Here is a 25,533-nt window from a genome sequence, read left to right as displayed (position 1 = left end):
ACAACTCAACTACCCGAAGTTCAGTTGCAATCCTTTCACCACAGGAGGTTTCAGTGCATAATTTTGTCATCATAAAAAAATATCAATACATCATCAGTTGAAATAGAGACAAAACTGGATCTCAATTTTCACATTTACACTTATATTACAATCTACAACCATTCCATATCACCAGAGCTCAGAGCAAACTGGGCGTGAACAGCAACTACGCCAGAGATTTCAGCAACAAATCAAAGAAATTCTCAAATGGCAACACCTAAATGCATTTTCAGACATCATATCCAGGGTTTACTTTCTGCTGAACATCTCCGTAACTCTCTAACTCTTCTATATCATCTGGACTTCCCAAAAACAGAGGAAGTCTTTGGTGCAGCTTGACAGGCTGGAGGGACAGTATTCTAGCTTTACCGTCAGAACCTTTGCCTCCCGCTTGCTCTGCTAGGAAACTGAGTGGATTAGCTTCATATACAAGACGAAGATGATCCCTTGGATTCATAGCTATGCCACCGTACAAGAGCGTTCGATGGAAATCAGCAACAAGAGAACATATATATCTGGCTGAATACTTTTTAGGATGTTTGCCCTTGCCTTGTCTAACAGTATCGATATATTTCCTTAAGCCTTCAGGCCAGTCAAAATACCGAGCATCATTGACAGAATATATTTGCCCTGACATAACAAAGAAACAGCATAGCTATCAGCTGAAATAATTAAATGAGGAAATTACGTCATCAAATCGAAAAATTGCAATTTCTTTATTTAGTACACATTCGTTCTGGAATGAGAAGTCGAATCAGATTATATTACCTCGAGGAGGAATTTTAATGTTTGGATGTGTTAGAATGAAGTCTCCCGTGGAGTGATCCAGGGTGAATGCATGTGTTCCTGACCCAAAGCTGGTACACAAGATTGTAGCTGATGAATAAAGAACATAGCCAGAAGCAATAAGCTTAGTTCCACTCTGGAGAGAATTAAGCATTGCCTTCTCCTCTGTCGGCAGATGATCCAGTTCTACAAGGCGTCTATAGATCCCAAATATTGTTCCAGTAGGAATAGAAGCATCAATATTCCGGGAACCATCCAGAGGATCTAAAACGACCACAAAAGGGCCATCATCAGCAAGCCAAACTGGAGCATCATCTTCTTCTGAAGCCATCACTGCAACTTTTCGAGAATTCTTCAAAGAAGACAATATAATCTCATTCTGCAACACGAATTATATATCTAATGAAAAATCTTCGCAATTGCAGGGTAACATAAAAGATGATGTTGAAGAAGAAGGTAACTTTAACAGTCTGGAAATCGCATCGAGTTATGACATAAAAGGAACATTAAACTAAACTGAACAAAGAAACTACTTAGAGAAAGCACTAGTCATTCACCACCCTGGTGGCCGAACTTGTAAACAAGCAACCTCCAAATAGAACTCAACATTTTCCAAGTATCACAATTACATATGAAATCAAAAACCTTATTAGAATCAGAGTATCCACTCAGGTTCATTTAATTCTTGACCTCTCAATTTCATCTAGACAACTATGAAACACAGCTTACTGACAATCAGCAAGTCACAACACATGAATCACACAAACATTCTATTGTCTACTTCAAGAAAGAATCCAATTTGGATTCATATCTCAAAACAAAAACCAATTGCTATCAAGTTCAAACAATCAAGAAACGCACTGCGACGATATCAAGTGGCTTAGGCTTATCCCTCTCAGCACTGCCGGCAGCAGCAACATTGAAGTCTTTACCAAGACTGGAGTTGAAAGGTGAAGCCACAAGAGCAGCAACCCTTTTGCAAGCATACTCCAAGTGACTAAACAGCACCACCAATTCATCGCCAACGTGTTCTTCCCTTCTTCCCATATACTCCCTCAGTGTCTGAAACCCACTACCACCACCATCACCAGAGGCAGCGGTAGTTCCTCCAGCACTGATTTTGAAGCCTAGCCCACCTGAAAAAGCCATTCTTTTGATGGGCTGAGTGTAAAGATTAAGTCTTGGGTGAAAATTCTGAAGCTCTGAATGAAAAAGGTGAATCCCTGGAGGGTAATTCGAGATGGAACTCAAGAGTATGGCGGCTGAATGCATCTCTGGCTAGTGGGAATGAAGGGGGTCAGAGTAAAGGTGGTCATTTGATGAGATTGAGATGGGGTTAGAGTTTTTCTTGATTGGAAATTTCTATCCAGGAATTTTTTATTTTGGGATGTTCCACCCAGGAATTCAGAGTACCGGATTCGAGCGTAGTGAAGATTTTAGATGGTCGGGCTTTATTTATTTGTTAAATTAATCTTTTTTCCTGTAATGAAGTCAATATAAATTAACTAATAAAAAAAAGTCAATATCAATTCATGGGGGTAAGAACCGGATTTCTAGCATAAGTTGGTAAAGAAATCAAATTATAGTTGGTGGTCTTTTTTTTTTGATTAATTACAATAAAAAATTATAATAATTCATTCCTAATATATTAATAAATAAATTACAAACACAATCACATAAATAAGACAAATACTTACATATTCGATGACACTCAAACTTGCTCGAGAAACGTCAAACTTAACCTTCATGTAAAGTAAGGCAAATACTAACACGTTCGATAGGAATCAAATATGTTCGAAAAACTTCAAACTTAACCTTAACCATTAGATTGAAACATAATAGATGCTCTATTTTATTTGTTATGATGAAATTAGTTTTCAAATTTTGTTAGTATATAACAATTTGGTTTTATTTTGATAATAATAGTTCGTTAAGCTAGTGATGAAAAGGATTCAACACAAAAAAAGCATAAAAATTGTATAATTTGATAGAAAGATATCGTTTTCCTCAGTGAATTGTTAACTATCGGTAAAATTATATTTGCTCGGGAAAACGAGAAGTGTAGTTCCTAAATTTTGTCGCTGAAACAACTTTAGTCCCTCTTTCTCCAGTCACGGACTAAAATATGCTGCCAAAGCCATAGACCGCTTTGAGAGTACTTACAAATTACCAGCCAATGCAACCAACACACATCAACCGTGAATTGAACGCACAATCATTTGACTAAAACTGATTCGTTGTTACCAATTAACAGAGTACAGGTTGAATTTAGAGAGAATACAAATCGATACACATATCTGGGGTGGTATCCCTTAAACGATCCCGTTGCAAACCAGGTTGCATGTATTTCTACGTTCATAACAGTAACAATATCAAACCTGGTCATAGTTTTTAAAGTTTGGATTTGAGGAATCATAGCTCCTGCGACGAGCTTGATTTTTGTGAAAAATTACGCCATCTTTGCTTGTTCCTTTCCAATGAGGACCGGTTCTGAGAGAACTTGGAGAGCCCCTGTCTAAAAGCTTCTAGATTGACACCATCGTCCACCAAGATGCTCGTAACGCCCAATTTAGAAACCTGCAGACAACAGAATTAGAGAGAAAATAATGGTCTTAACAGCGGACAGGAACACTAAATCAAATACTCTATAGCCAAACATGCTTCAACATTGCATGGACAACTCTCCAGTGGCTACGTAAGCAACATGAAAGGAGATCTTACTGCATTTATGTTGCGATCCTCATCATCGAAAAAGAGCATCTCAGTGTATGGAACACCAGTCTTCTGTTTAATTTTCTGAAAATGATCGGTCTTGTGGGTCCAACTGGAAAATATTTCCTGCAATGTTAGAAATATTCAGCATGGTGTCAGCTTCTCCAGCACGGACTGTCTACTGAGTTTTTCTATTAAGAAGATAAGATTTTTTTCTTTCGATGCAAACACACTCGCTTAATAAATTCATCTAATGCTTATTCAAACAAGAAGTTAATTTTCAATGTAAAATTCAAGATATCAGATTTAGCTCACCTGAGCTACAAATAATGATTTTAAACCCAATTTCTCAAGAAAAGTGTTGGCTATATCAGAAGTTGGTGATCTAGAGGCAATCGCAATATCAATGCCTTTATCCTTGAGAGCATACAGTATGCCTTTGGCATGAGGATATAATGACGGCATGTCACGGTTGGAGAGACATTCACTGTTACACAAGTTAACAGAAATTCAGCACCGTATAATTTCTAGAAACAAAATAAGCAATCTACACTGTAGGATAAGAAAAGCCCAACAAATACACTAAATACATAACTCCTGGAAACCTTTACCGGTTGGCGCAGGGCAACACACAACAATTAATTGTTTGAATTATCCAGTGCGTGTCCTGTTCCTTACCAGCAAAGATGGAATTAATCATCATGAAGATGCCAGTAAAAATTGGTCATAAAGCAAACAAGAAATCTCGGGATCAAGTTTGTTCTACCATGTATTGATGAGTATAAGAAAATGTTAAACGATTTCACCATTTTCTTTTGCTTCCAGCAAGACGAGTATAAAGCAACATCTCACTACTCTATTTACCGAGTAAAACTTCAATCTTCCAGAGGAAAGTATCACCAGACCAATTCATCCCTCATAGTAACTTTGATTCCCGAAAAGCAAGAAGATTTAGATTCACCAACACGTTCTATTGCTATGTAAGGAAACAACTTGTCAAGTTCTTTCAGCCAACCGACATGCACACTTTCTTGCAGTGACATGGCTTCCACATTGAAAATTCAAGTTACATTCACATTTAATGTAATAGTGCATCAAAGCCAGTATTCTCATTTTTTTGCACAAAATCAATTACAAGATTGAAAATTCATATGGAAACACAGAAAACGAAACATAACGAAACATAAGCTTAGAATCTCCTCTTGCCAAGTAATGGGACCTATGACAAACCAGAACCCTGTAAAACTGTAAAATAGCTTCCACATCGCACACGCTACTGCACTTGTCTTTGCAAGTTCATTCTTTTAGGTCCTTAACTGAATTTGAAATTCTATATTCCATTACTGGTGAAAAACTAACACAAACTAGTTGGAAAGAGGGGCCGCCGAAACAGAACTGAAAACTGAATTAGGAGAAAAAGAAAGAATTTAAAAAGAAAGAAAAGATGGTTTTAATGCAGGCAGAAACAGAAAATCCTTATCATCCCAAGCAATATTTACACCAAAATTTCAGCCTAATTTTTTCACCTACTCATGAAAAATTTAATTATCACGCATTCGATCGTCTAATCAACAAAAAAGTCACTTCTGACGGTTCACGTCAAAATTTTGAAGAAACAACAAGTCTAGACTAAGACGTAAAGACGAATACTCATCCAAGATCATGAAACTCGTAGAATTCTAGGAAGTACCAGTAGAAGGGCCAGAGAGTGTGGTCGAGATCGAAAACGACGAGGCGAGGTAACACTTGAAACATACCCATTATCTCCATAGCCTCGTTCTTCACTCGATCGTCCCCCATCTCTGTCTCTCTCTCTCGCTCTTGATTTTCAAGATTAATTATCCTTGTTACACAACTACCGATGGGGAAGCTGCTAGAATAATCACCTGCATTTGGAAAATAATAATGAAAATGCCCAACTCAATCAGTAGTTTTGAAGAAAAATTGTGCAAAAACGCGTTTGGGAGCTGCGTAGCAAAATTGACTTTGATGAAAGTTTGGTTCGAGTTAGGGAAAGGTATGCAAACCAGAAAAGGAAAGAAAATAGTTGAGGGGCATTCCGAGAATCGAACTCGGGACCTCTCGCACCCAAAGCGAGAATCATACCACTAGACCAAATGCCCACCTATGCTCTCCACTTTTCAGAATAACAACAAGAAAAGCACACCACACCACACGGTTAGCCTTGCATTTGTATAGATGATTTATTTGATTCGACCTTCCCTAATTTGGATAAGAGTTTTCATTAGTGTTGCAAAAACAATGTTGACAACTATTGGCATTCGCAAATTTCAGATATCAATGTAGGACATAAACTAGCTCAATCATTGTATAATATGGGACTTATTATTGCAAGACTACTCTAGTCAGAATTATTTATGCAAATTTACACTCAACAGAATAGAAAGAGAACTTAGAAAAATCTTCAGCATTTGGTACTTTTCAATTATATACACTTTTGATTACTTCCCACGAGAAATGGAAAAAAAAAAGAATGAACCCAAATAATTGAAGAACACAAGTAAAATAGCACAACAAAACCAGACAAACACACTCAACGTCGAACACAATCTTCCCATTGCCAATCAACGTGCGCCTTGACCACGATATAGGGAGAGGAAAATGTGGGAGAAAGAGGGTTCTTTTGATGGACGGAAAGGTTTTGTGCTTGCATGTAGCGGGGAAATTGGACAATGTGCGTGTTGGACGGCTGGAACATGCGTTTGTTTCAAGTTGATAATGGTTTGTTTGGAAATCCATTCCAGATCAGAATTTGTTGTATTTGAATTGATTATATAATAAATATAATTAGTGTGATTGTGTATAATTTTAAAAAAATAATCAATCAAAAACAAATATATACATGATTAATTTAATTCGTCCAAACATTTTTCATGTATTGTCGCACCCATGTTTGAAAAGGCTTTTTTTTTTCTTTTTTTTTTCTTTTTGTGATATTTGTTTGGGTAAAATCTAGGCCTTAAAACTCTTCTTTGTATAAGTGCGTGAAATTCAAACTTTTGACTTTTTGTCGCATCTGACACGTCCAGAATGACCACATAAAGGAATGCTTCCATCATACTAAGTGATAGCTTAGTTCCGACCATCAGAAACCATAATTGTAAATTGCAATTGTCCAAAAACATTAATTGTCCATTTGGGTTGCTGCTGCTTATGTGTTCTATGGAATCTCCAGGCAACAAATCCAGACAAGAGGCTTTATAGCAGAAAACTTTTGAGTAGAAACTGCCAAGAAACTATGTTCTTATAGCAGACACAACAACATAAGGCAAAAGCAAAAACAACTTCAAGAAACTTGGCAATGAATTTTTATGTAGCTCAACAGAAGCATGTACTAAGTAGTTTTCTCCTGTACTAGGAGCTGAAGGACGGGACACGATCTTCTACTGGGGATTAGCATCAGAACCATTAGCAAAAGTCGGGTAGCTGATTATGTAATGAGGCGGAGAATACACCAAAAGCTTGGAAATCGAGGGCGTGTATAGGAGCTTATTGTTCATCACCAGCACTTGCTGCACTCAGGTCCACCGACAGATCGAGAACCTGAACCATATAACAGCAGAAAATTATCATGCATCCTTATCTATGTTGAACAAAATTATCCAACTTTAGCATATGTTTGATTATCTCCGTTTCGAATACTGAAATCAGACTAATAGGCCCGACTCAGTCATTTACCTTTCCAGTTATATTGGTGTACATGGACAACACATCCATAACTGTGGACTCAAAGTGTGTTGTTGCATCATAACTCTGCAATATGATAAATGGATTAGGGGTTAGATGAAACACAATGCTGAGGTAGGAAAAAGTCTGCAGTTTTATGAGTCTGTATGTTTAAACATATCGGTACAGAAAGAAAGGTAGAAAGTTCGATAAATTCAGTCTTTAAAGCCCAAGACTAAGTCTCGACCAGTTTATAATGTGAAACTGTTGCGTTTGGTGAAATGCGTTATGATTAAAAGAGAAGGAATGATGGACAGAAGCATGTAAATGTACCGTAGATATAAAACAATTGTCAGCAGAACCGTCATTTGTGGGTACAAATCTGTGGTAAGTTTCATAAAATATCTCGTCAACCTTTCCAAGAAGGTCTACCCCAGGCTTCAGTTCAGTCTCTGGGTTGTCGGTCTCAGCTTCTGTCAAAACAAATGCTATGTATTTTCCTTTTGGTGCCACGTTGTGAGCATACGAGCAGCAGAACAGATACCTGTAGCATCAGAGAGTAATCAAAAGGTCTAAACTACAAACAGAGCCTTAATACTTGTGAACAATCCTTAGGAGTCAAATATGTAGCTTCATAGTGAACATACATATCTGATTTACGACCAAGTTGCTTCTGTGGGATAATAACTTGGGCCGAATGAGATTCGTTGGTGTCTGGGATCGGGTGGCTCATTATACATATGGCACGAGCAACCTTCCCTATCTGCTGGACCTGCAATAAGAATTCAATTTGAAGCTATTTTGCCAAGAAAACGGAAAAGTGCACAGTGCATGATGTTGATCATTTACTTTGATTCATCAATCAGTTGAATGGCTGTGTGGTGTGAATGTATTGAACTTGCAGAAAGTTACCTTATCAGGTAAATATGAAGGATCACAGACAATTTTCTTGCCTTTGGCAGTTTCTCCTTCAGATGTCACTCCAATTGCTTTTCCATTTTCATCAAACTCGACCTATAAATCGAAAATTTAGAACTTTTCTACAGATTCAAAAACATAAGGAACATCTCTCCCATGGTGAACTCCATTTACAATCGTTACTCAATAATAAGCAGAGTTCTAGACACCAAAAGGGGAGATGACTATTGAAAACTGAAGTGGAACGCGTAAAATCTGGGAGTGTTTTGCCTTTACAACTGCTGTGCTGTTGTTCTTGGCCGGGAAGTGCACTGAAAATTGAAGGAGCTCAGAACGAAAAGTAACTGAAAGATTACCTTACATTGTGGCTTGTTTAGCATGTAAGTCCCACCATACACTGCACTGAGACGTGCAAATGCCTGTTGATTATGACGCAGAGTAAATCACGTCGAAATACCAGTATAGTTCTCAAATGATATACAGACAGAACCAAACCTGAGGCAATTCTCCGAGTCCATACATTGGATAGATGTAAGGAGATCCAGATTGAAAGCGTGCCAATGATTCTGCATACAGCTGTTTGAAAGAAGAAAGTAGAGGTTTATCAATACTAATATTTCTAAGACAAACGGAATTTCCTAGAAAAATTATCATGAGGTACGGCATTTTTAAACTATAATGTTACAGCCCAGACAGAACTGAACACTATGATGCTCATTTTTTTTCAGATTGAGGAACAACAAAATATGGAAGATCCCATGACAGCAATTTTAGACAGTATTTAAATGACATAGACTAGAGATGTAAAATAAAATCTTCACCTTCACTCTCTTAACGAAATCCAGAGCTGGCTGGTCTAAGTAACTATCATTAGTGTGCAGTGCCAAAGCATGGCCGATGAAATCAATTGTGTCATCGTCCAGTTCATATTTTCTGCAAGGAGTAGCAAACGGATGTTATGATTGAATCTGCAAACCAAAAACCAATCATGCACAAATTTTATGAATTCCATTCTCCATTTTCTTTACCTGTATAATCAAATTTAGCAAACTAGTGCAAATGATCACAAAATTCGTGTTACCGCTATCAGAAAGCAGTTTACTGATTTCTAATCAGCTTCCAATGTCAGTTAATTAATCCCTTACTGAACCAGATTCTGACAGCTATTCTTATACTAAAACTTTCAACTAGAGTAATATGTATAAGCATATAAACTAACGCAATAAGTTCTCGTCCAGTGGTTGTGTCCATATTCATCCCTGCATGAGTCTTGGGATTACTCTCGTCAAAGTCTTGAACAAAAAGAAAGAACTTTCGAGCACGGCGCTTTTCAAGTAACCCCATTAACGGGGATTTCAAGGCTTCAACATCAGTTGCTGGAACCTTGTATATCTGTAATAAAAAGTTCCAAAACAAGAGAGGTAAAAAAGTTTAATGCAAATAACAGCGACATCATTCATCAGGCAAGTCAGGGTGCAAGCAGCAAACCTTTTTTTTATTGTAGACGAAACTACCGTCTACTGCCTTGAAGTTTAGGTACTTGGTGACATTTGCATGAATGAGCACTCGGACCAAAGTTCCATTTGCCATCATGAACTGAAGAATCAAAGTTGAAAAGATTTCACAATCACAAATTTTGGCAACCTAAATGATATTATCAACACAAAACATACTTGACATTTCTAGCAAATCCCATTTCTAATCAATGCTCAAAATGACACCCCATGTGCAAATTCCACACATGAGATGGTGTATTTCATTTAATTTGGAAGATATCACAAACTATCATATACCTTTGGAATCATATCAACATTGTACTCTCTGCTTGAACCTAAATATTCGGGGGGCTGTTCATCTCCTCTAAGCCGCTTCCAGAGCTAAAAAAAGGAAGATGAAGTTGTTATACAAACAGGGAAGAGCGCAAAGAACGAATCCAAGAATTCTCTTGCTATGCACTCAATGACTCAAATCACATACTTATAATTTGATTAATGCATATTCGGTTGGTTCAACTATTCCATTAATTAGAGAGAGTTTACATAAAATTAATAAATTCTAAACATTACCTGATTCAAATTGAGAGAGGTGGACTCTCCTCCATAATAGTCATTTTTGTCCATGTGTAGAACCTGTTCAGAAAACCCACAAGATTGAAACTCTGGAGCTCCACTCTCAACAATTTCTGATGCAACAAACAGTCTAGCAAATCATGGTTCATCAACCAACAGCATTTTTTTCATTCAAAAGCCAAAAGAGGTCAGAATCTCTTAATAACATAACCAAGAAATGAATCCCAAATCCTAAAAACATGCAAAAGTATATCCAATCATCGTTTAAAACGAAAATTTCTCTGGCCTCCTCACTGCTTATCCCACCAAAATCGTAAATCAAGAAATGATCATCAGATCCTGATGTTTCCCACCAATAATCAACCAAACACATAAAACCATTTCGAAAACAGATAATCAGTGAAAGAAACACAACATATACGCTTATAATGAAATAAATACTGGGATCAATCCCAGGAATGAACATGAAACACACATGAAGATAGAAATTTACGTAGTCCCACGAAAAACTCAGTGATGGGGCACTTATCAAACCCAACATCTGAACAAAACACAAACAGTACATCCAAATAATACAAGTACAGAAGCATAGAGATAAACAAGAATCTGAATTGAACAAGATTTTACACTTACTTTGAGGCCATCGACAGAAAGGAGGCCACTGAGAATACATTCTTTGAGGCCAGTGCCCAGAACAATAACATCATACTCTTCATCCATGGCGGTGGGTTTATATTCGTTTTTTTCTTGTTTTTCAGATTAAAAAAAAAAAAGAAAGCGAAAGAGAAATGTAGTGAGAGAGATGGAATGATCTGAAAAGAGAAAGAGGAAGAAATAGAGTGAGAGAGTAGCAGCATTATGATTATCAAAGGAAACGAAGAGCGCGGGAGTTTTAGCAGAGGAACGAGTCTTCAGCGCAGTTGATTGGTTTGGCTGATTTTTGGACCGTTAAATTGTTCTTATTATTGCAATTTTCTCTTAAACCATAAACTCAGTTCGGGCACATGGCGTTGGATTGGATGTACGGCGTCGTTTTAATTCCACAATTTTCTAAAGCTATTTAAAATAAATGATTTTTTAAAATATATTTCTTATTAATAAATAAAATAAGTAATAACATTTATATACATATGATGAGTTAATATTTTACATTGAATTTAAATAAATATTAATGAAAGAAAATAAAGATATTATAATATTGGAGAGAAAAAACAATCATAAGCAAAATTGAAAAAGAGAAAGACAAAAATTCATCCTTTAACAATCAACATAACTATTACAACATTCACTGCACAATATATTAATATTTCTAAATCAATCGACAATTTAAAACTAATAAAAAATTATCATACTAACAACTTCGAAACAAATAAACAACAACATAGCACCTCAATTTATATTCTGCAATTAAGGACAAAATTTTTTTTAAAAAAAGTAACATTTTCTCCAAATTCCGCCAAAAAAGCAAAAATTTGAATCTTTTTTTTTTTAATCGAAATTGATATTTTTCGACAAAAAATGAAATAAATGTGTTATTTGAATTGTCCTCAATCGTTAAATTTGAAAAATGTAATGAGTTGTCGATAAGGCCTAATTTAATTGACAAAATTGAAACGTCATGACTTTAATGTCGTGGATTGAAAGCCCACCAACGTAGTAGGTGTTGTCATTACTGTCGATTCTCCTATTATATATGTTTGTTATTTCACAATTCTGATTTATACTGACGTATTGATGCAGCTGATGTATTCTTCAATTGATCAATTTATTTGAACATTGATATATCATAAGCTTTATTTGTTTCGTTCCACTCTCTCTCTCTATATATGTAATAATTACAATGGATGACCCATAATTAAATTCTAAGGTAATAAATCAGACAGATCCACACAGTATGATGAATATCATGACCAGCATGCAGTAGAAATTCTAGAACAAGTACGTAAATACAAGAGAAAAATGTAGACAGTGCTGTCTCATCTCCTCTCCTCAGTTAGAGTTTGGACAAGGCAGGCTGCAAAAATAACCATAGTTTTATCAGGTTGTAATATATATTTCACTCAATACATAAAACAAGAAATTCTATATATATGCTAACTAGTTCTATTTACTTTATTTTTTTTAAAACTATTTATTGAACTGATCGATGCGATAATTAACATTAATTGTTTTAAATATAAGAAGTACGTGCGTGTGTATATATACCCCAGCTTGAGGGAAATGTCCGAGTCGTTTTTGTCCGCAGCCGGACAATAGACTAATAATCCATGAGAGTTGGTAATATTTGCTTGGTGATGAACAACGTTGTCTAGTCCGCCTCTCGATTTCTGCAAATACGATTAGTATATTAACAACTGTCCGACGAGTAATTAGGAGTGAGTACATAGGTAAATGTTGTAAAACTTAGACAATACATACCATAATAGAAATTAATCAAAATAAAATAAATAATCACCTCTGCTAGCTGTTTTAACTGTGTATTTTCTTTCACTAGTTCCGATTCCTGCATCATGATTTCATATAAACTCGAACGAAATGTTAATTAATTAATTATATAAAAAACAAACAAACTTGCCCTAGTCTTGAGCATGCTGATCAGGTTGAGAAACTTGTCATCCTGTGACAGTAACAATTTTGAAAGATTCAGACAGGGAAAATGAAGAAATAATTTGACAGGAATTAATATTAATGAATTAATTAACCTTAGTTTTTGCAACACGGCTTAAACCTCCCTCCACCAGTTTCTCTAGTTTCATCAAATCATCCATGCTAAGCCCTTCCAGATCTTCTCCCTTCACCTGCCTGCATGCATGTCCTAAATTACTCTTACTATTTTCACAAATAATTTAACTAACACGTGATCAGTACTCACGTTGACTCACTCGAGCATGTTTTTGTTCCCAATGTGTGAAAATTTTTATTACAAGACAAAATCGTCAAAATGAATTCCTACATGTCTACTTAAATTGTAAGTAATCATACCTCAACTCAGTGGTTTTGTCCGCGAGATGCTTCCTGAGCATGTCATGGCTATCACTACTTCCTGTCTAATATACAAATCAAATTAGGATAGTTGGCATTTGTAATCTTGCACGACTGATTTACAAGATTAAAACTACAATTTAATTGGGCCATGTGCAAGTCTCGTACAATTTTCCGATAAATTGACTGAAAAAGAACTAAATTTGTTAAAATTTAAAAATTACAAAACTAAATTGCAAAAATCAATGTATGCAAGATCAAAAAATACAGCGCCTTAAGGACTAATGTAGTTTTTGTTTTTTTGTACCTGAAATTGGAGGGAAGGATGATACCCTAATTTGGAGTCCTCTGATTGCCGATTATGCCTCCGAATGATTTGCATCATGCTTCAGACACCACCACACACAATTACATATATAATAATTATGGGTGTCCATAATTTAAAAAATGTGCTGAAATTATCTTAAAAATAGATCACATTAACTATCAGAGTTTGAATTATTACACCAAGTGATCATTCAGATTTTTCATACAAAATATATTATATATGAAACAGTTTTATGTTTGTAATTAACTTTCGAGTTCGCTTATGGAAAATTGTAATTTTAGTTCTGTAAATATTTAGAAGTTATAATTTTAATTGTATACGAATTTATTTTGATAATTTTGTCTTGTAATTATAAAATTTTGTATATTAAGAAAAAAAAAATGGACGAAATTTGCTAAAACAATCAGAAAACTACATCCCATTTGGGCTGGTTACATGCACTTTTTTGGCCATTATATCAAAGTTCGGTCATTTTTGTTCTCACCATGTGGAATTTTTAAAATTACAATTACAAAAGTCGTCAAAATAAATCCGTACAAGATTAGTTTAAAATACAGCCTTCTTGCAGGACTAAAATTGTAACTTTTCCTCAAAGCTACTGCAAAATAATTTTTGTGATGTATCAATCCTACGTGTGATAGTAATACAAAATTCTTTGAGAGCAAACTACTCATTATAACGTTATTCAAAATATTGCCCTTCATAAATCTATGTTCTTTAGAAATTGGACAATTATATAGCAATCGACACCAAAAGTAATATTATTTTTTGCTACACTTAATCACTATGGTTAAAAGAAAAAAAAATTATGGCGAATACAAATATAACCACAACTTGACCACGAGCATTAGCTTTTGTTTCTATAAGTAAAGCCAAAACATTAATCATAGTTAGAACCAAAATAAAAATATTTTGATCAAAGCTAAATATCGTGACAGATAGTGATGAATTGTGATAAAATTTTAAATTTTTGTAGTAGTTTGTTTAAGGGATACTTACAGATTTGGTTATCATATACTGCCAATATATTCGTTTTCAGTTCCTAAACATATTTAAGTTTTATTTTAATCCTTCAATTTTTAAAATATTAATAGTTTCTGTCCTTAGACCTAATTAATGATCATTTTGCATTTTAAAGAAAATATATAGTCCAACTATATTTTTTCTATGCTCATGATCAGACTCAACATGCTTCCGAAAATAAAATTAAGCTACCATAAATTCATACCTTTCTTTTACTATTTTGTTTTCGGGTATTCCAAGTTCTCGGTATCCCTGGGTAGTGAGGTTGGAAAAAGTCCGTAAAACTGAGGACTTGGAATACCCCGGGAACAAGGCAGTCAAAGAAAGGTATCACTATAAAAATTATTAACTTTAACAAAGACTAATTGACATGGTTAATAATAAATAGTCACGACAAATAGTTATTGGTCATGGCCACGTAACGATTGTTGACCGTGGTTTTTTCGAATGTAGCCAAAACATTTGACATAACCAAAAAGCCATAGCAAATGCTTTAACCATGGCTTTTAGCCGTGGCAAATAATTTTTTCATGATGGAAAAACTAATTTTTTGCATCAAGTTTGTTTAACTATGGTTAATAGTAGTCATTTATCATGTTTTAGTCATAGCCATTAATATTGTAGCCAATAGTAATTTTTTTTTCTAGTATATAAATTTATGGGGGCTTAATTTTATTTTTGAAAGCATGTTGGGCTTTATCATGAGCATAAAAAAAGATAGTTGAACTATATATTTTCTTTGAAAGGGCAAAATAGTCATTAATTAGGTCTAAGGACGAAGGTTAATATTTTAAAAATTGAAGGACTAAAATATATATATGTTTAGGAACTGAAAACAAATTACTGGTAATATATGAGGACCAAAACTGTAATTATCTCGTTTATTTAATCATGATTAATAATATTAATTTATCATGATTTTTAAGATGTGGTCGTTTATAGTATAGCAATTTTATTTATTTATTTATTGGTAGTGCAGAGTAACAATTATATTGGAAAGTAGAGAGTTACATTTACCCGACTGTTGATAGTTTGCCCCTAAACGGGAGAAGATTTCACAATAAACATCTTCACATCTCTTGAAATTTGGTGTAATTACACGTAATTTTCTGTATTTTAGAAAATTATATCTAATACTCCTGAGGTTTTGCTTCATTCCAAAAATAAATGACTCAGTTAGTCAAGATTCACTAAATATTAAAAAAAAACTGAATGAAAATTGATTTTTACCCTCGATTGACTGGTTACTGCCTTATTACAGGTCAAATATTTTTTTTTAAACTACCCTTATAATAGTGAAGATATACATCCACATACGCATTAACGTGTGAAAATATATGAGGGTAACTTGATCATAAAAAAATTATATGATATACAATAAGTCAATGATAAATTAATTAGAGGTAAATATAATTTTTTTTATTTTTTATTAATATCAGCAAAATTCAGTGAATTTTAACTAATAAAAGGATTTATTTGTTAGAGAAAATAAACATCAGGAGTGCTAAATATAATTTTTTAAATCACAAATTTTTTTATATATAATTATATCAAATTTTCATAGAGGAGAGCGTAATTATCCATTTTATTATTCTTAATTTGAAAGGACCCTTAATTCTTACATTCTTCAACGCAGACAACAACAATCTTGGAGAACGATGTTCTTAAAATTAGTTTTGTGCTAGTTAAAGACCTTAATACTCCAATAATTTTAGGAAATCCTTTTGTCCAAATGCTTTACCCAATTAATGTAAGTTCTGAAGGGATTAGGACTAAAGTAATGGAAAAATATATCTTATTTCAATTTCAATTCCCTATAACCCAAAGAGATATTAAAGTAGTTCAAGATACTTTTATATTCCAAGAGATTAGTAATAAAGAAAAATAAATTCTCTTTTTAAAAGATGAAATTTCTCATAAAATAAATAGAAGAACAAATTTCTACACCTTTCACTCAAAAGAAAATTCTTGAATTTCAAAAGAAAATTCTTGAATTTCAAAATCAAATTCAAAACAAGTTTGTTCAGAATTACCAAATGCATTTTGAGAAAGGAAAAAAATATGTTATCACTCTTCCTTATGAAACCAATTTTGATGAAAGACAAATTCCTACTAAAGCTAGGCCAATACAGATGAATTAAGAATTAATAGAATATTGCAAAAAAGAAATTCAAGATCTTCTTAATGAAAAATTGATTCGCCCTTCAAAGTCTCATTGGTCTTGTCCAGCTTTTTATGTCCAGAAAAATACAGAATTAAAAAGAGGGACACCCAGGTTAGTTATAAATTATAAATCTTTAAATAAAATATTAAGATGGATTAGGTATCACATACATAATAAAACAGATCTTCTTAAAAGACTTTATAATGCAAAAATATTTTCTAAATTTGATAGTGAATAGGAACTCACAATCACATTCCTGACTATTTGACAAGATAATTTTTGTAGGGATGTCAAAATCAACTGAAGAATCAAAGCTAAAGGTAAGTCCTTTAGCAAAACCAACAGCCCAGATCCTCAAATTAGAATACCATTCTCTAATACCAGAGAAGACCCAATTGAAACCACAAAATCTTCAAATTTTGAAGCCACAAAATCCACAGAATCCAAAATCATTACGGGTCTTACCCCCATCTCTCCAACCAAAAACACAAAATCTCACACAAACAACCTCAAAAACACCATCATTACCACAAATTGCCACCCAATTACCAACAAATTTACCCCATTGGGGAAACCAATTCCTCTTGCCCCATCCAAATTCACTCAAACTTATAAAGACATAGCAGGGACTTCTAGTGTTTGACCTACCAGTTCCCGATCTAATTCACCAATTTTTTCATATTTTGAGAAAGCAGATTTTCACCTTGATTGTATAATATCTTACTATTGGACCTGGATTCTGAAAATTGAACCCCAATTCAAACCCCAAATTAATGAAGATACAGTCATATTTTCCTTAAGGAAAAATATTGTGTAAAATGGTGGGACAAAATGATTCTGAAAATCGAACCCCAATTCAAATCCATCCAAATTGATGAAGATACAGTCATATTTTCCTTAGGGAAAAAATATTGTATAATATGGTGGGATAAAATGAATATAGAAATATTTGAACAAACAACAATTTTGGAGTGGTTCAAACAACCCACAATGTGCAAAACATCAATAATTATTGGCAAAGGAATTTTATCTACAAAATTTAACTCCTATGGATCCATCAAGATGTTGGGTAATTTGGTCGATTTCTGAATTTCTATGGGCTGAATAGGGGGAATTGATCCGGGTGGTAGATTTCATATTTCTGGTAAAGTAACATTTTTCCATTCTATAGTTTTTGGAACTAAAATATTAGATTTTGCCCTATTTATTTCTCAAAATACTATTTGACCTGGTGACTTAGTGTGGGTTATGGCTTGAATATCTAGCCCAGTATTGAATAAATATATAATGTAATGTTATTTTATTAGTTACAAATTATTTATTAATCAATTACGTATGTATTAACCAAGATGTTATTATTCTTTGTTATAAAGATGATATTAATATTTCTATATTATTGTTTTATTATATATATACTATAAAGTTTGGTATTCGATTTGATTAACTGACAAAAAAAAATCGAATTGAATACTAATTTTTTTTTTTAAAAAAAAAAGAAATAATCAAAAATTCAATTAATTTTTGATCAATTAATCAAAAATTGCACACCCTAGAATAGAGTCATCCGAGAATAAAGAGAAAATCATGGAAGTGTTAATGCATGACTGGGTAGTATGTGAGTGGTTTAACTTTTGCTTGCACCTACCTCAAGCATTCATTTCTCTCAAGAGTAAGAGATGGTTTCACAAGGTGAAGTATCTCTTCTTCTACATGTTATTTCTTCTTTCCATCACAACTTAAAAGTATTGCAGTTGTAAATTTTGTGAATATGGTGTGAATGGTGGCGAAAGTGGACCAGACCGGGTCGTTTGGCCTCCGCAGGCAAGCTGCTGAATGGACTTCCTCATCCTGATAGCTCGAATGGTTAGGCCAAGGATAGGTGTTGGACTAGGGGGTTACCTAAGGCAAGGGAAACTCTCACGAGTTGGAGTGCCCAATCACCCGATTGGTGCATCAGTCCCTTGACCTGGAATGAGGGAACCTTGAGTGAGGGCTCCCAGGCACTAAGTTGAGGCCTTCCTTGACCTAGCAACGCACGAGTGCGCTAGGCCAAGGCAAGGTGTTCCTGTTGGGTAAAGGTAATGCCTGAACTTGGTTTGTGTCCCGTGCACGAGTGTTGCATCTTCGGCTATGCTAGGCGAGGATTCTTTTGATTTCTATCTGGTTATTATACGAGCATATTGAGGCGATTATGAATTTGTATAAGTGTCTAGCTTTATTTTAGGTGACAAGTTAGATGAGTTGGTGGACTTGATTCAGGTCATTCAGATGGGGAGTGTTGTCTCAAGGGTGATGAGCAGGTGGAGGGGGAGGTCTAGTCCGGGATTGAAGAAGCCAAGTGTGAGGGCTATGCTAGGCGAGGATTCATTGGATTTCTATCCGGTTATTTAGTCGAGCATATTGAGGTGATTATGAATTTGCATGAGTGTCCTGTTTTTTAGTTTCAGGTAATAAGTAAGATGAGTTGGTGGACTTTGATTCAGGTCATTCGGATGGGGGGTGTTGTCACAGGGGTGATGAGCAGGTGGAGGGGGAGGTCTAGTCCAGGATTGAGGATGCCAAGTGTGAGGGCTATGCGAGGCGAGGATTCTTTGGATTTCCATCCAGTTATTTATACGAGCATATTCAGGTGATCATGAATATGCATAAGTGTCTTGCTTTTATTTCAAGTGATAAGTTAGATGGGTTGGTGGACTTTGATTCTAGTCATTTGGATGGGGAATGTTGTCACAGGGGTGATGAGCAAGTGGAGGGGAAGGTCTAGTCCGGGATTGAGGAGGCCAAGTGTGAGGAAAGGAGATAGAAGTTTCTGAGTTGTGGGAAATTGAGTGCATGTATTCATGGCCCTTGGCATCACGAGGGACGGGGAGTTTCCTAGTGTTGCGTGATGGATGTGGAAACATAATGCTTACTCAAGAAGAACTCATAATTACTCAGAGGAAGATTGGGTTGCCCTCTGCTCATAAGTTGTTCTTCCTTCCAAAATGCAGGGAATTAGAGAACCTTTTGTGCGGTACTTCACCGTTTATGCTTCTTGTTGGAATTGTGGGATTCTATTCCTCCTCACCCCTATAAGTAGAGGTTATTCTGAAGTTATGACATTTGTGTTAGTCAATTTACATCAAACTCTTTTATTTGTGTCGAGGGGTTTCGATATTAAATTCATGAGATGGAGTTTCCTGTCACAATAGAGGGTTTTCATGCTGGGCTAAATATATTTTGTGTTGTAGTTTTGGCACTTTGATATTTTTATTATTTTATTTTTTTAGAATTACAAAAAAAGTCCTATAACTTTTTTATATTTTGCAATTTGGTCCTTTCGGCATTGAATTTTGCAAAAGTCGCTGGAATAAAATCACTTTTCTCAGCGCCTGTGAAAAGAAAAGTTTTTCTATGTTAGGGATGATGTTGGGGTTTAGCATGAGAGTTGAGCAATCAACCTTTTTTGATTACCCATCGTGAAAAGTTGGGAGAGCAGTTTGAGTGGGAGAAAGCCACAAGGAATAAACTTTTGGCCTTTGAAGTTGGTTTTCTTTTATTTCAAAGACGAATAAGGAGATGATTTCTAAGTTCCTTGCGTTGGGTAAATTACAGTTTTGGTCCCATAAGTGGACTCGATTCCAATTTTAGTCTCATACTAAGGGCAATTCGCACATTTGGTCCCGTAAGTGTATTTTTTTTTCAATTTCAGTCCCAGTTGGGGATTTTCGTTAAAACTTAATGGCAGCTGCTGAAATCCGTTAGGTGCTGTTAAATATGGAGGGAAAGCATGTAGAATTGGAGGGAAAGGATGGAGAATTGGAGAAAAAATCAACAACTTGGTGGAAATTACACTATACCATCTTCCTTCTAAAACAACACCATAAGCTAAGATACAACCAAAAAATAAACTAAAACAGTTTGTTTTCGTTGCATCTGTGCAATTTTGTCCTCCATTCTATTCAGTTTTCGAAGCAATTCGGGTATGATAACCTTTGCCCTTGCACACATCGACGGATCTTCCCAATGAAAAAAATCACATCCGCTTCTTTTTTTCGTATACCCAAAAAACCTCCTACCTGGGTTGTCGTCGGTCCATGAGGTTTTCAAAATCGCAAGCCTTCCACAATGACAAAAATTTTCTCTATTACCAGCCATATTTTGTGAGATTTTTTTCTACTAAATGCAAGAGAGAAATGAAGAAATGGGATTTAAATAGAAGGAAGAGGGTATAGTGTAATTTCCACCAAGTTGTTGATTTTTCTTCCAATTCTCCATGCTTTCCCTCCAATTCTACATGCTTTCCCTCCATATTTAACAGCACCTAACGGATTTCAGCAGCTGCCGTTAAGTTTTAACGGAAATCCCCAACCGGGACTGAAATTGGAAAAAAATTCCACTTACGGGATTAAATGTGCGAATTGCCCTTAGTATGGAACTAAAATTGGAATCGGGTCCACTTATGGGACCAAAAATGTAATTTACCCTCCTTGCGTTTGAGGAGTTCATCACCATGCTAGCTGGTTGAGCCACTCCTATTTATAAACACACGATTTGTAAGTGTCATTGGATTCTTCACCAGATCAACTGATTTTCTGATGAAATTAATGGTCTTATTGACCCCGAGGTGGATGAAGAAAAGGGGTAGGAGGAGGCAACTTCTTCTTGTGATGATGGGGCTCCCCTAGGACCTTACAGAAGGTGGAGGGGCAGCCCCTACTTTTTGTAAAATTACAGCTCCATCCCATAAGGTTATAGTTATAATTACAACTACACACCCCCATTCAAAAAATTTACACAAGCACCTCCTGAAAAATATTATACTAACACACCCTCAGAGGGTGTAGCTATAATTTTGTAAAGCACAGATGTTAATGTAATTTATTCTTTTTTTTTTTAATCTATATTGTCCTTAGTATGGAATTATGTATGTTTTATCCGACTTTCAAGAGTCAGTTCCGACTTAGTCGGATTTGACGTGCAATTTGCATTTTATCTAGCATGCACTTATGAACAAAGTTGTTGCAATTGTCCCATCACTAAATTGTGTCTATCAACTAATTTTCTTACCGACGTTGTCTTGAGGGATATTTTTGCTCAAGTCCGAAATTGATGTTTTACCAACTTCATCGAATCTAATATGATGACAAATCTCATATATCAAAATTTACTAAATTATTTATAAATTAAATAAATAAACAAAGCTCGCCCGGGAAAGAAATAACTAAAACACAACACACAACACAAGTGTAGGTTTTTACCCTACAGAGTTGATGCATGCTTCAATGCTCCAGACTACTAGAATTCAGAAAGACAGTACCAAAAGGACAATATTGAACAGAAAAACTATACCATAAACTCACAGGCAACAGTTGTAGGAGACTTTATCTATTTCATACGCAAGAACATGATCAACAAATCTAATCCATAAATACACAAGAGAGAGATTTCTCTCTCTCTCTCTCTCTCTCTCTCTATGTTAGTATTTAAAAACAAGAAAGCCCATACTCCCAGCAATACTTTGTTCAATCTAAGTTACTTTCTAGAATGAAGATCTACGTGCAGAAACTTCCGAGGACTACGTTTCTGAACTCTTACATATCTACTTTGGTTTTTCATCTATAATTAATCAACCAAACACACACACACACAAACGCACATATATGTATACACATCTCAATTAGGTCCAAAGATATAATACAGCAGAGAAGATTTCAGGGAGAGTGCTGTTTCCGTATGTTCGTGTGTGTGTGTGTGTGTGTGTGAGAGAGAGAGAGAGAGAGACCTTGAGGAAGAATAGTGAAAGAGCTTGCCGGTGGCTGAGAAAACGATGAGGGCAATCTCAGCATCGCAGAGGGTAGAGAGTTCTTGAGCTTTCTTGAAAAGCCCTCTTCTCCTCTTGGAAAATGTCACTTGCCGAGCACTCAAGTCTGATATCTTCTTTATCTCAATCTTCTGCCTCACCATTTTTCACTGCAACCAAAACCCCAACATTCAAATTTTTATTATAATTCACACACACACACACACATATATATATAGTACAATTATGAAAAAGCGTGAGAGAGAGAGAGAGAGAGTAGGTTTTGAGACATGGGCTTTTTAATAAACATATTGCAAGATAAAGAGGAAAGCGTATCTTCAAGTACAACACAGAATCTGCACAACAAAACCCTTCTTCGCCATAATCAACAATATTGAAAGAAACAAGAAATGGGCAGTACAGTTTGATCAAAAATTACTTCTTTTTCAAGCCTATAAAAGTATAAGGTTTCCCGTCAGGGTTTCATTGCCCATTCAGACCCATAACCTGCAGAGAAGAGGAGTGAGAAACCAAGTACTTACCTAGATAGCTAGAGAGAGAGAGAGGCAGAGATAGTGAGCAGAAAGAAAGCATCCCCAACATGTCAAGTTAAAGCATACAAGAATGATCTAAATAAAGCACTTTGCAAATTGCCCAGCGATGTCCGTGTCACATTTATTTGTGTACTGTATGTGCTCTATTTTTAAATTATAATTTAATTTAATTATATTTTTAAATTAAGAGATGCATATAAATTATATATATTTATTTTCGTACCAATTGTATATATTATCAAAATTTAACAAAAGATTTCCTAGCAAGGGGAGCTTAATAATAATAATAAAGGGTTGTTTGAATTGCAATAAATTTAATATTAATTTTTATTTAAACTTTTTATTAATATCAATAAGTTTCATAAATTTTGAATAATAAAAGATCTATATGTTAGATGAATATAAATATCAATAATACTAATTAAATTTAGTTTTTTATTATAAAAAATTTATATATAATAATAAATTTAATATGAATTTTTATTTAAACTTTTTATTAATATCAATAAGTTTCATAAATTTTGAATAATAAAAGATCTATATGTTAGATGAATATAAATATCAATAATACTAATTAAATTTAGTTTTTTATCATAAAAAATTTATATATAATTACACAAAACTTCAAGCCGCTAGCCCTTATGCACAGGGAGAAATGAAGAAATTGATTTCTTGAAATCATAAGAGACGTTGGGTGGCAGTGCGATGGTTTAAGAATTTTGAAAGACAATATTTGGAGTTGGAGAGAGAGAAATAAGTATTAATTAAAAATAAATATCTATAAAGAAAATAATTTTTACCAGTAATAATAATAATAACAATACTAGTAATAATAATAAAAGTATGATTTTATTTATTTTTTTAGATGAATGTTAGCTACATACATATAATTATATATGACATGCATGCAAACGTTTTCTCATAAACATCACTAATTCCAAGTTGGTAAGAGTGAATTTACTTATTAAAAACACTTTGAAGTTTGCAGTGAATGATTATATATATATAGGTTTAGATGTAATTTTGGTCTGCATTTTTAGGGGTTTGGCAAATCTGTTCTTTGTCTTTCTGCCTTGGAAAATTGGTCCTATGTCCTTTTGAACTGTCGCGATTTTGGTTCTTTAGTCGAATTAAGACAAATTAATGATCATTTTGCCCTTCTATAGAAAAACCCTTATAGTCTATACATATGCTCTAAGTTTAGCCCGATATGCTTTCGAAATAAAATTAAGCCCTCATAGATTCAGAACTTTTTTCGACCACCTTGTTTCTAGGTATTCCAAATTCTCGATTTTACAAATTTCTTCCAACCACACTACCTCAGTAGATGATTCGCAGGTATTTAGCTCCTTCAATAACAAGCAGCACAGTCCTATTCTATTTTCTACTTTAGGGCGTAGAAAACACTCCAATATAGGAAAAACAATACATGGTTTGATAAGAATTAAATTCAAAAGTGATTCTTGAAAAATAAGTAAAATTGTACAAAAATTTACATTTTTACTAAAAATATAGATTTGATATGTTCACTCACATAATTAAACAAACGTTTAATACAAATAACATATTTATATCAATACTAATATATATAAAAAAAAGTTCTTCTACACTCATCAACGGCGGTTAATGATATCGTCGCACTAATTTTTCGTAAAATTAAAAATATTTTTCATGATAAAATAACTAACATATTCAACTTTTTAAAATTTATATTAGGTGATAAATTATTCTTTTTCTTTCTTTTTATTAGTGTAATATACTGATTTATATATTTTACTTTTATTTATAATATTTTATAGTATAAAAAATTATTTATTATATGCATATATGAACGACATGCCATAATAATTAGTTATTTATTAAAGAAAAGACTCTCATAATTATAACTACCGTAGTTTGCAAAATGTGGATTGCTTAGAGTGCCCTACTATCCCCCTTTCGCAAAAACACATGCTTTTTTTAAAGAATTAATATAAAATTTAAATAAATTTTTTTAACACGCACATTTAAAATTAAGATGATGCACCACCCTCCCCTAAGATTTATTGTAATTATACATATATCTCTTACAATTTGAAAAATTATGTTTAGTACCCTTAATTTGGTCTAATAAATATATTTTTTTATTTAAAAAAATTACCAAAACTTGCTGATATTAACAAAAATAAAAATAAAAAATAAAAGTCAATCGTTACCTTTGATTGACTTATTATTAATTTATTATGAGTCAAACAAATCTTATTCGAATTAAATTATCCTTATACACCTTTACACTTTAATGCATGCGAGAATGTATCTTTTCACCTTTATAAAGATAGTTTGGTTAGAAAATATTTATCTGACCTGTAATAAATTAATAATAAATTAATTAAAAATAAAAATAGATTTTCATCCTTTTTTTTTGCTAATATCAATAGATTTGGTGAATTTTATTTAACGAAAAAAATAATTTGTTAGATAAAAATAAATATAAAAAATACTAAATATAA

The 25,533-nt window shown here is 34.0% G+C and overlaps 4 protein-coding genes and 1 non-coding gene across 5 annotated transcripts; all 5 read right to left on the bottom strand.

The window, feature by feature from the left end:
- Nucleotides 44–2,315, bottom strand: LOC105172633 (fructose-1,6-bisphosphatase, chloroplastic). The gene is made up of 3 exons (XM_011094153.2): nt 1,687–2,315; nt 808–1,204; nt 44–669 (listed from the first exon to the last, which is right to left on the bottom strand). Exons 1-3 carry the CDS (start codon nt 2,095–2,097, stop codon nt 269–271), a joined length of 1,209 nt encoding a protein of 402 aa, XP_011092455.1. The 5' UTR covers nt 2,098–2,315; the 3' UTR covers nt 44–268.
- On the bottom strand, nt 3,025–5,523 carry LOC105172632 (magnesium-dependent phosphatase 1-like). The gene is made up of 4 exons (XM_011094152.2): nt 5,228–5,523; nt 3,853–4,024; nt 3,547–3,663; nt 3,025–3,402 (listed from the first exon to the last, which is right to left on the bottom strand). The coding sequence occupies exons 1-4, from the start codon at nt 5,335–5,337 to the stop codon at nt 3,238–3,240; spliced, it is 564 nt and encodes a 187-aa protein (XP_011092454.1). The 5' UTR covers nt 5,338–5,523; the 3' UTR covers nt 3,025–3,237.
- TRNAP-UGG lies at nt 5,589–5,660 on the bottom strand. The gene has a single exon. It is a non-coding gene; the product is annotated as a tRNA-Pro (tRNA).
- On the bottom strand, nt 6,635–11,140 carry LOC105172631 (guanosine nucleotide diphosphate dissociation inhibitor At5g09550). The gene is made up of 13 exons (XM_011094150.2): nt 10,845–11,140; nt 10,209–10,271; nt 9,936–10,019; nt 9,631–9,738; nt 9,362–9,534; nt 8,964–9,075; nt 8,638–8,718; nt 8,499–8,561; nt 8,137–8,238; nt 7,872–7,996; nt 7,558–7,768; nt 7,237–7,311; nt 6,635–7,101 (listed from the first exon to the last, which is right to left on the bottom strand). Exons 1-13 carry the CDS (start codon nt 10,929–10,931, stop codon nt 7,048–7,050), a joined length of 1,338 nt encoding a protein of 445 aa, XP_011092452.1. The 5' UTR covers nt 10,932–11,140; the 3' UTR covers nt 6,635–7,047.
- Nucleotides 11,960–23,159, bottom strand: LOC105172630 (MADS-box protein SVP). The gene is made up of 9 exons (XM_011094149.2): nt 23,033–23,159; nt 22,473–22,660; nt 13,501–13,579; nt 13,194–13,258; nt 12,914–13,013; nt 12,787–12,828; nt 12,667–12,714; nt 12,417–12,538; nt 11,960–12,225 (listed from the first exon to the last, which is right to left on the bottom strand). Exons 2-9 carry the CDS (start codon nt 22,652–22,654, stop codon nt 12,201–12,203), a joined length of 663 nt encoding a protein of 220 aa, XP_011092451.1. The 5' UTR covers nt 22,655–22,660; nt 23,033–23,159; the 3' UTR covers nt 11,960–12,200.

This window comes from Sesamum indicum, linkage group LG10 (assembly GCF_000512975.1).
Source record: "Sesamum indicum cultivar Zhongzhi No. 13 linkage group LG10, S_indicum_v1.0, whole genome shotgun sequence".
Classification (NCBI taxonomy): Eukaryota; Viridiplantae; Streptophyta; class Magnoliopsida; order Lamiales; family Pedaliaceae; genus Sesamum; species Sesamum indicum.
Note: the sequence above shows the minus strand (reverse complement) of the source record. Positions and strands in the feature narration are given on the sequence as shown.

Excerpts from the sequence above, each read along its gene's own strand:
- LOC105172630 (XM_011094149.2), bottom strand. The coding sequence starts at position 22,654 with ATGGTGAGGCAGAAGATTGAGATAAAGAAGATATCAGACTTGAGTGCT. Across the intron at positions 12,539-12,666 it reads AGTTAAAACAGCTAGCAGAG|AAATCGAGAGGCGGACTAGA; the intron begins GTGATTATTTAT and ends TCGTATTTGCAG. Across the intron at positions 12,226-12,416 it reads GACATTTCCCTCAAGCTGGG|CCTGCCTTGTCCAAACTCTA; the intron begins GTATATATACAC and ends TTATTTTTGCAG.
- LOC105172632 (XM_011094152.2), bottom strand. The coding sequence starts at position 5,337 with ATGGGGGACGATCGAGTGAAGAACGAGGCTATGGAGATAATGGGTATG. Across the intron at positions 4,025-5,227 it reads ACTCTCTGGCCCTTCTACTG|TGAATGTCTCTCCAACCGTG; the intron begins GTACTTCCTAGA and ends CTTGTGTAACAG. Across the intron at positions 3,403-3,546 it reads AGGATCGCAACATAAATGCA|GTTTCTAAATTGGGCGTTAC; the intron begins GTAAGATCTCCT and ends TGTTGTCTGCAG.
- LOC105172631 (XM_011094150.2), bottom strand. The coding sequence starts at position 10,931 with ATGGATGAAGAGTATGATGTTATTGTTCTGGGCACTGGCCTCAAAGAA. Across the intron at positions 10,272-10,844 it reads TTTCTGTCGATGGCCTCAAA|GTTCTACACATGGACAAAAA; the intron begins GTAAGTGTAAAA and ends TTTTCTGAACAG. Across the intron at positions 9,739-9,935 it reads ATGTTGATATGATTCCAAAG|TTCATGATGGCAAATGGAAC; the intron begins GTATATGATAGT and ends TTGATTCTTCAG.
- LOC105172633 (XM_011094153.2), bottom strand. The coding sequence starts at position 2,097 with ATGCATTCAGCCGCCATACTCTTGAGTTCCATCTCGAATTACCCTCCA. Across the intron at positions 1,205-1,686 it reads AGCCACTTGATATCGTCGCA|AATGAGATTATATTGTCTTC; the intron begins GTGCGTTTCTTG and ends TTCGTGTTGCAG. Across the intron at positions 670-807 it reads CATTAAAATTCCTCCTCGAG|GGCAAATATATTCTGTCAAT; the intron begins GTAATATAATCT and ends TTGTTATGTCAG.